The sequence below is a fragment of the Schistosoma mansoni genome, chromosome 3 (assembly GCF_000237925.1).
Source record: "Schistosoma mansoni strain Puerto Rico chromosome 3, complete genome".
NCBI lineage: Eukaryota > Metazoa > Platyhelminthes > Trematoda > Strigeidida > Schistosomatidae > Schistosoma > Schistosoma mansoni.
This window is the reverse complement of record NC_031497.1, coordinates 8316339-8325819: the sequence shown is the minus strand read 5'-3', so window position 1 is coordinate 8325819 and position 9481 is coordinate 8316339. Positions and strand designations below refer to the sequence as shown.

Below are 9481 nucleotides of genomic sequence, written 5' to 3'. Positions count from 1 at the left end.
TGAATATCTTATTAGTTATATATGACAATAATTACTATTATTGTTATCATGACTAAACAGTCCTATCTATCTCTCCCGTGTTCACCCTCGTTTATCCGTCAGTCTCTACCTTTAGGTTGAATTGATTGTTTGCTTTATTGGTTCGCCCTTTTGCTTTTGAGTTCTCCTCACTTCTCCAGATTCTATCTATACATTTTTCATATAATAGCTGTTTAGTATAGCAACCCTCTAGATTTTGGAGATATGCGTTCAACTAAAATAAAGATAACTCAACTCTTGAACGACCGACAAATTCATCAAAACTAAGGCGTTTAATCCCCTAGACTATTCTCATTAGAGATTACCAAAGTTCTAGAACTGTACTCTAACGAAAATTCAGAAAAGTCAACTAACTTATTCTCGCTTATTACAAAAATGGATATTCAAGTACTGTTCATTATTTTCTTCATGTTTATTCCCTCTGATTAGTTAAAATATTATATCACTTTACAATGTCTGCTACGATGCATCTTGTTTTATGTTACGTTTCGGATTGGAGACCTTTAACGCGCGCATTCTTTAAGATCATCGAGCGTGGGAATCAGAGGCTATCAAATGGATTCGTCAGGTGGGGGTCGCGGTGGTTTTCGTGGTTCGTTTGGAGCTAGGGGAAGAGGACGCGGACGAGGACGTGGCCGCGGACGAGGTCGTGGTCGTGGAGTTGCAACAAAAGAATGGAAGCCTGTTACCCAGTTGGGACGTCTAGTAAACGAAAGGAAAATTACTACATTAGAAGAAATATACATGTTCAGTCTCCCGATTAAGGAGTGTGAAATTATAGATACCATATTGGGTTCAAGTTTAAAAGATGAAGTACTTAAAATCATGCCAGTTCAAAAGCAGACTTGTGCTGGCCAGAGAACCCGCTTTAAAGCAATTGTTGCAATGGGAGACCATAACTGTCACGTTGGGCTAGGAGTAAAATGTGCTAAGGAGGTCGCTACAGCAATTAGAGGCGCTATCATTCAGGCTAAGCTGTCAATAATTCCTGTAAGGAAAGGATACTGGGGTAATCAAATTGGTAAACCACACACTGTTCCATGTAAAGTGACTGGAAAATGTGGTTCTGTGTCAGTACGTTTGATTCCAGCCCCTCGTGGAACAGGCATTGTTGGTGCCCCAGTTCCCAAAAAGCTTCTTCAAATGGCTGGTATCGAAGATGTCTACACAAGTGCTCGTGGTCAGACCTCAACCTTGGGAAATTTCGGTAAGTTCATTTATTGCTATGTAACTGAACCCAACCTTTAGCCAAAGCAACATACGCAGCCATACGAGCTACCTATGAGTATCTAACACCTGATTTATGGAACGTGGTTCCAAAATCAAAACACATATTTGTTGAGTATGCTGGATTTCTTAACAAAATTGCTAAAGAAGTTTGAATGATAATATATATTGGTGGACATTACTTTGTTCTGTTAATGTAAGTTTACAGTGGTATAATCGTTCTCGGCATAAGTGTAATTCTGCGAGAAGGCTTTCCGTGGGATTTAGACGGATAGTGTTGTAAAAACAAAAATGATTGTCATTCAACTTAACAAAACTAACATGTATAAAACATGTTTTCCCATGAAAATTTAAAGGTAACTTGAAAGTGACTTGCATAGCTTCGTATGAAGGAGTTGATATAGTGTTACATAGTTTTCCTATTAAGCAAGTAAAATATCGTTAGTATCTTTCGTGGAAAGTTATCAGACAAAGTTAAATATGATATCAGGTCGCCCTTTTAGTCTCTTTTTTGTTCTTTAAGGTTCACATGTGCTTCCCTTTTCACTCGGTATGGCGATTAAGTCTTCGGACACCATAGGATAAAGTTTTGTGCTCAGTCGGTAGGTTCTATGAAAAAAATATTCACTGTTATTCAGGGCTTTAAGCGTTCTACAATTTTTTGCAGCTTGACCTTCCGTTCCCATATGCAATGCAATACGTCAAAGTGAGGTACAGACGCATGATTTCCGTTTCGGTGAGTTCCGGCTGTGTACTGTTACTCCTAGATCATTTGACGGATATGCTGGGCAGTAAAAATTAAAGAATAAAATCAGTAACTATCTTGTTAGTAAGTCCCTCGATAGGTTGCCCGAATTCGTTCACGCATCTTGGTACTCTAGCCAGATACCTTGAATAAAACTCGAGGTAGTAAGTAATTGTCCTTATTTGCCATGTTTGCAACAAGCCTTGGGTTTATTATTCTTATCTAAGTTCCCTGTTATTCGTTCAAAAAATAAATCACGTCCTTCGAGAAATTCAGATAACCTGTTGTGATAGAAAGCTTCATTGGCTAGTGGCCTTGTCTCTGATTTCTAACCATTTGGGATCTCTTGTGAGTAGCCAGAAATCGGTCTAATTATGTCATTACGTTTGTTTATTGATTAGCATTTTATTAACATATTATTAACAAACCTCCATAGCAAAAAGTTATCTTCGTCTGGTCAGCTCCATCTTCCGTTCATTTTCTCGATAAGTCTGTTCGAAATCGGTGATAAAATGGGGATCACGCGCAAAACCTGATTTTGTGGGTTTACGGATCTGATGTGAATTTTTTAAAAATGATAGTTTCCTTTACTCTTCATCAGGCTTTCTTGATGAATTGTAACTTGTGCAGTATCAAGAGACTCCTCAGCAGTGTGTGTACACGGTCTCGCACTAGGGATCCTAATCCAGGACCTTCGATGTTGCGCAAACACTTAACCTTTAGACAACTGAGCCGGCATCCACTAGTGTTAATGTCTGACGCTTTTTATCAGTAGACTTGTAACGAGTTGATTCTTTCCTATGAGTTCACTGTAATTACGGCTTCCTGAATAATATTAACTATAGATGCTGCTGTCCTATAATGTTATACCCACAATATTGGTTATCCGTAGTACAATTTGTAATCTAGGTATGTCGGGTTTCCTTATTCACTGTGAGTTATTATTAAAGACATGTAGGTTTACTCGCTTTTTTATGGAGTATCATTTGGCTTTTTATTGCTAGTTTCTAACGCTCTACTGTTATAATATATCTAATAATACCAACCACCGAAAATTTCCGTAACATAGATTATAGTTAGATGCCTCACTACATGTGCACCTTTATAGTTGTAAGCAACGTAATTTGTATGTATATTTCATAATAATGCTCGATTCTAGTAAAACTGTCTGCTGACTAGTGACTTACAGTGGTCTTGAGTGCTGTTAGAGGTATTAGGGCAGTTATCACTTCCCGGTTGTCCACACCGTGGAAAGGGTTCGTCTAGAGGTACCTGGAAAGGAAATTGGGTTAGTAGTGGTCCTAATGACCTGAGAGCGTGACCGCAGTGCCCAAGGGAAAACTGCTTGAGGTCGGTCACACACGACCTTTTTGTTGGTAGTCTTTGTGTTAGCTCCGTACTTGTTGGGATCTTACCACCGGAGACGGATATCCGTGGGATAAGGCGAGGTGTGCATTTTTGGGGTAGACCTTTTTTAACCCCACCCCTCCTTGTGAAAAAGCAGCATCTCTGTTATGCTGGTTGTCTGAAGGAAACACCTTACTGCCGTCATACCTCTGTACAGTCAGCAGTACGACTTCGCCTTCGGACCTTGGGTTTGCTGCTTTTAGTCTTACCGCTCTTCAACCGACCTGACTGGCATGGTAGGACCTCGAGGAACGATTGTTCCAGCCAGTATAGCTCGATTGGTTCATCACGATAGGCAAGCCCGACCACCACGTCAAGGTAGCAGCAACGGTATGTAAGTATAATAATATAGACATTATGGTCATAGAAACATTCGTCCATATTACTTTCAATAAGAGCTCTGCCCAGATGTCTAAGCATTCGTAATAGTGCATCGTTCAATTTATCACTCGAATCCTCAATCTGTGCCTGTTTTTTATATGAAAATTAATTTGGTATACATTCACCAAAATATAAATTTAACATTTTTGGTCACTTATCCAAACAATTATGCATCGGTCACTACCAAAAGCCACGGTATGGTTAGCTCATTAAGTATAATACCCATGATAGTTACCACGCTTATTCACTCCATTCTATTCTTTATTTTGTGACCCTTACTTTCAACTTATGCAGCAGCTCGCTCATGGTCGAAACTCTTCCATCTAAACAATCTCCAGTCACTGGTCGAACGTGAATGCGAATACTGAACCAGCTTTTCTGAAACTACGTACGCCGTTCAAACTGGCCTCCTTCAACGTTCGCACGCTAATGCAGATCGGAAAACAGATAGGGCTGGCTATGTCCTTGGAAAGTCTTAATGTTGACGTTTGTTGTCTCTCCGAGACACATATTCAAGACTCTAGTAAAGTACTACAAATCCGCTCTCCATCTGTCGAATCGAAAAGCTTGTTTCACGTGCGCTTAACCGGTGACCCTTTGGCATCTTCGTCTGGTCTTGCCGGCGTTGGTGTCGCTCTGAGCGCTAGAGCTGAGGCAGGACTAATCGATTGGATCTTCATTAACAGTCGGTTATGCACTGTTTAATTAAAAAGTTCCATCAAAGTGAGAAGAAATCGGCGTGAGAAACGATGTCTTTTCGTCATCGCCTATGCCTCGACAGATTGCAGCCCGGATGCAATCAAGGATGAGTTCTACCACCAGTTAACTGTTGTTCTCCAGAAAGCGCGTTCGACAGATATTGTAGTACTAGCCGGAGACTTGAATGCACAGGTTGGGAGTCTAGTTGGCCGATGGGGACTTGTTGGTTGCAGGACAGATAACGGAGACCGTTTGCTGCAACTGTGCACAAACTACAACCTGTTTCTAGCTAGCACTAACTTCCGGCACAGTCATCGCCGATGTGCCACCTGGCGTCCTCCCTCTGCATCCCAAGCCTGGACTCAGATTGATTACATCGCGATCAGCTACCGCTGGCGTGGTTGTGTACAAGACTGCCGCTCCTTTTGGAGTACCTATCTGGAGTCTGATCATGCCCTGGTCTGCGCCAATCTCACCTTACTTTTCAGTGGCCGAAGGATTGACCACCACCAACGGATTGATATTAGTAAACTGGCTGCAACTTCTGTTGCAAGTAAGTATCGAGCGGAGCTAGCTTCTAGGCTAGCTACCATCCCACCGAAAAGTATAGATGAGCATTGGTTGCAACTGCACGACGCCATGAAAATGGCGAGTAAAGCCGCTTGCGGCTTCGCGAAACGTCCCGCTTACAAGCACTGGGTTTCTTCTGGCTCCTTACAACTGGTCGAAACCTGTCGGTCTACTCCGGGTGACCGTGAGTTTGACCACAAATGAAGGCTGTTACGTAGTGAAATTGGGCAAAGCTTGCGTAAGGACCGAGAAGCCTGGTATTCGGAGCGTGCTAATGGGCTGAAAGCAGCAGTTGAATCTGGTAACTGCCGGAAGCTCTTCCAACTCATCCGAGCCACTGGCAGCAAGAAGTCTTGTGTGAGTAAAACAGTCTGTGAGGATGATGGAATGCCAATCACTAACATGGCGTCTTGGACGATGAGCGGAATTCTTCGAAGAGCAGTTCAACTGTCCTGCTGCTCCAGCAACATCGAGCAGAGTTTCCTGCTCTCCATGGTCGGTGAAGACTGATCCACGAAATGAGGTGGAGGTCCGCAAGGAACTCCAACTCTTGAAACGTTACAAATCACAGAGCCCAGATGACTTACCTCCGGCTTTTTTTAAAGATGGTGGTGACATTTTGAATTCACTGCGTTGTTTACAAAGGTCTGGGAGCTAGAGAGCGTTCCAACGTCATGGAATGAGTCGATAGTTGTCCCTATCTTTAAAAAGGACTCACATCGTTACTGTAACAGCTATCGGGGGATAAGTCTACTTCCGCTTGCATCCAAAGACTGATTCGCGAGGAGCAGGCTGGTTTTCGTTCTGGTCGAGGATGCATTTATCATATCTTCACTCTCCGCCAAATGTTAGAACGCCGTCATATTTATCACAGGCCAACAATCCTAGTGTTTCTTGACATCAGAGCTGCCTTCGATTCGTTGGATAGGACTGTTCTCTGGGATTGTCTGTTGAAGAAGGGTGTGCCTGAGAAGTTCATTAACATCTTAAAGGCCCTGTATACGAACACCTCAGGCAGAGTGAGGGCATACAACCACCTTTCTCCCTTGTTCCATTCGAGCAGTGGAGTTAGGCAGGGTTGCCCGATCTCACCATTCCTCTTCAACTTTGCTATCGACGACACCCTGGAAACAGCCCTGATGGATGTAAGTAATGGTGGTGTGGATATGTTGCTTGGAGAACAACTTCTCGACCTTGAATATGCGGATGATATTGTCTTACTGTGCGATAATGCTCAAGCCATGCAATCCGCACTTAATCAGTTGGCAATCAGTGTCCGCAAGTACGGTATCTGCTTTGCACCCTCCAAGTGCAAGGTACTCCTACAAGACTGGCAGGATTCTCATCCTGTACTCACCATAGATGGTGAGCAGATTGAAGTAGTTGAGAAGTTCGTGTATCTAGGCAGCTATATAAGTGCTGGTGGTGGCGTGAGTGATGAGATTGATGCACGTATAATGAAAGCCAGAGCGGCTTATGCCAATCTGGGCCATCTTTGGCGCTTCGTGATGTTAGTCTGGCTGTAAAAGGTCGGATCTACAACGCGTCGGTGGGAGCAGTTTTTCTCTATGCTTGTGAAACCTGGCCTCTCCGAGTTGAGGATGTTAGACGTCTCTCTGTGTTCGATCATCGTTGTCTCCGAAGGATTGCTGACATCCAGTGGCAACACCATGTTAGTAATGCAGAGGTTCGGCATTGTGTGTTCGGGCGCAGAGACGATAGTTCAATTGTTGTCACCATCTTGAAACGCCGACTTCGTTGGTTGGGACATGTTCTACGAATGTCGTCCCAGAGGCTTCCACGTCGTGCATCATTTGCCGACGCTGGGACTGGTTGGAAAAAGCAGAGAGGTGGTCAGTGTATGACATAGTGTCGTGGTATGAAAGAAAGCTGCAAAGGACTGGCTTCTGTTGGTCCTTCACGACTCCCTGGCTGGGGTCCAAGAGATGGTTCAACACAGTGGCCAGAGACGTTATCAGATATGGCTCAGAATAGAAGCTAATGGCGATCCTGCTGCAACCTTCTTTTACTTTCTGCATAAAGAGTGGTAATAATTTTAACTGAGAGTTCTGGTTTTATATTTCAGTTTCCCCCACCATTACTCTTATTTTTTTATATGCATCTTACCCCTTTCTCTCCCCATATGTATCTGGTGCCCCCTTGCACAAATATTTATGTGTTTAAATAAATAAATGTAACCCACTAGGAAGTTTTCAAATCTAATAGTGTTGTTATTTATTATTTATTTATTGAAACACGAACATTGGTAGAAGGGGGCACCAAATGCATATGTGCCACAAAACAATAAGGACAGTAGCAGTTGATTTGTATGAGGGCTGTGGTAGTGCTCGGGCGCCCAAACCGAAGCAAGCGGTTTTCTTAGGGGACCACACCCCGAGTCTTTGACCCGAAGGTCTAATCTACAGGGCAGTGGAGCAACATCAGGAGATGCCGTTCCATGGGCGCCGGTGACCAAAAATAGGTTCGTATGCCTTTTGTTCCCTCAGGATCCTGAAGCCCATATGCACCAATGGTTTGGAATCAGGGTTTTCCGACGCCCAGGTGGATCCTCCGTATTCACCAACTCAGTTAAAGCGTCGGACATTCACTTTGCATCCTTTCAGTTTCGTAAACAACACTCCCACCACGAGAAAACATTGAGGACTTCCCTGATAAAGACAGTATATGCGTGGCAGTGTGAAGGCATTTCAAGAAGGAGAGCGGACTCTCTTCACCATTGGCCGTCCCAGGGCATTTAGAGGCTAATATTGTTAGTAGAAGTATAGCAAAATATTTTATCAGGTGATTATCAATATAATATAAGATAGTTATTCAATACAAGTATGCTTCGAACTAAAGCTTAATCTAGATGGGTTCCACATTTTTATGTGTTCTCAGACGCCACTACTGTGATCGTTTACTAATTGACTAAATATCACTTTAGACATCGTATAGGTAATTTAAATTTTCAACTTTGTTGCAAGTAGGAGTATTCACGGCGTGTAATATGCACTTCATATACAACCATATCTCTATGGTATTATTCAGAAATCTGACAGTTGAGTATTCAACGTGTAGACGGTAAAATGTGTGTGAAGTACTGTTCGATTATACAACCAGAGCATTCTGACACAACCTCTAGTTGGAAACAACATTGGTGTTTTACTATGTTTTCAGCTCATAACTAAGGACTGATCTAGTATTTATGATGTCTGGATAAATTGTTTTTAATAAAATTCCGACAAAATCTCGTCATTCATATACAAGTTGTAGCTCACTACGTTCTAATCCTACGTTTTTAAAATATGAGAAATAAGACAACTAGTAGAATATTTCCTAGTAGTTTTGGTTAAAGGTTTCTCGCGAAATCATGCTTTATACACTGAATAATTTGGTTCAGTGTTATCTCAAATTTTTTGATAAGTTTGGGTATTTTGAGATGTAAACCAGCGGTAATTGCATATATACAAATATTCTGTCATCACTATAGGTAGTGGCTCACTCGTAGCTCTTACTTCAGTCAATTTTCATAAGCAGTTTTTCATTCATTTTAGTCTCCCGGTACAAACATTAAATCCATTCAACCAATAAAAGAAAAAGCCGTATCCATTCTCTAACATAAGTAACTTCAGCCTATTTGTAAACTGCTTCACTTCACAGTGAAATATTTTTTTACTACAGGTACAATTTAGTAAATATGGAGACAGTCAGTTGTTTTCAGTGTTGTAGTTTCGCGCCGAGAATGTCTAAAATGATAATGAAAGCTCGAATATATCACCTAGCTTAGATTACATTATTACCAAAAGCATCTAGATTGGCCACAAATCTTCCCCATGACATCCTACTATGTAATACTTGGGGGTTATTTATGTCAACTTGCAAATGAATTGTCTAGCGCGAATGAAAGCATTATTCCTTTAAAGTGAAGGAGAATGTAATTCTTGAATAGGATTTTATTCATCATATTAGTTTTATGGTTTAGACACTAGTGAATTGACATCATGGTGTAAGTTTGTTATTTGTATTTCAAGCTTGAAGACAACCTACTAAGGAAATGAATTTCGTTAGCTACACATGGCAAAATAACTGATTTTAAGTAATTTTGTCGCGTTTTTACCAGTAGCCAAATATATTGCGTCATATATACTAGAACAAAGTCTTTGTTCCAGTACACAATTGTCTAACATATTGAAGTGATTATTGTAGGAAAACTATTTAGTATCTGTGTCGTAGCGTAAACCCATATTTTATTTGAGTCCATGACAAATTTGTCCTTCAACGTCCAAGACCAGTGGAAGACATTGTATTTGTGTAACTACCTAGTTTTACTTTACATGGCGGATAGAAAATCCCTTCCGTCTTGGTATGAAAGACCTCAAGAGTAGCATTTAAAATTCTTCACCATTCCTGTCA

At 41.5% G+C, this 9481-nt stretch overlaps 1 protein-coding gene across 2 annotated transcripts; it reads left to right on the top strand.

The window, feature by feature from the left end:
• Positions 1-546: 546 nt before the first annotated feature.
• Smp_013470.1 (putative ribosomal protein S2) lies at positions 547-1446 on the top strand (the record flags this gene model as incomplete). 2 transcript variants are annotated; one of them, XM_018799110.1, is made up of 2 exons in its annotated part: positions 547-1250; positions 1288-1446. In XM_018799110.1, 2 exons carry the CDS (start codon positions 595-597, stop codon positions 1322-1324), a joined length of 693 nt encoding a protein of 230 aa, XP_018650931.1. In that variant the 3' UTR covers positions 1325-1446. The 2 variants fall into 2 exon arrangements, with proteins under 2 accessions (XP_018650931.1, XP_018650930.1); XM_018799108.1 differs by having other exon boundaries at positions 595-1246.
• Positions 1447-9481: the final 8035 nt, after the last annotated feature.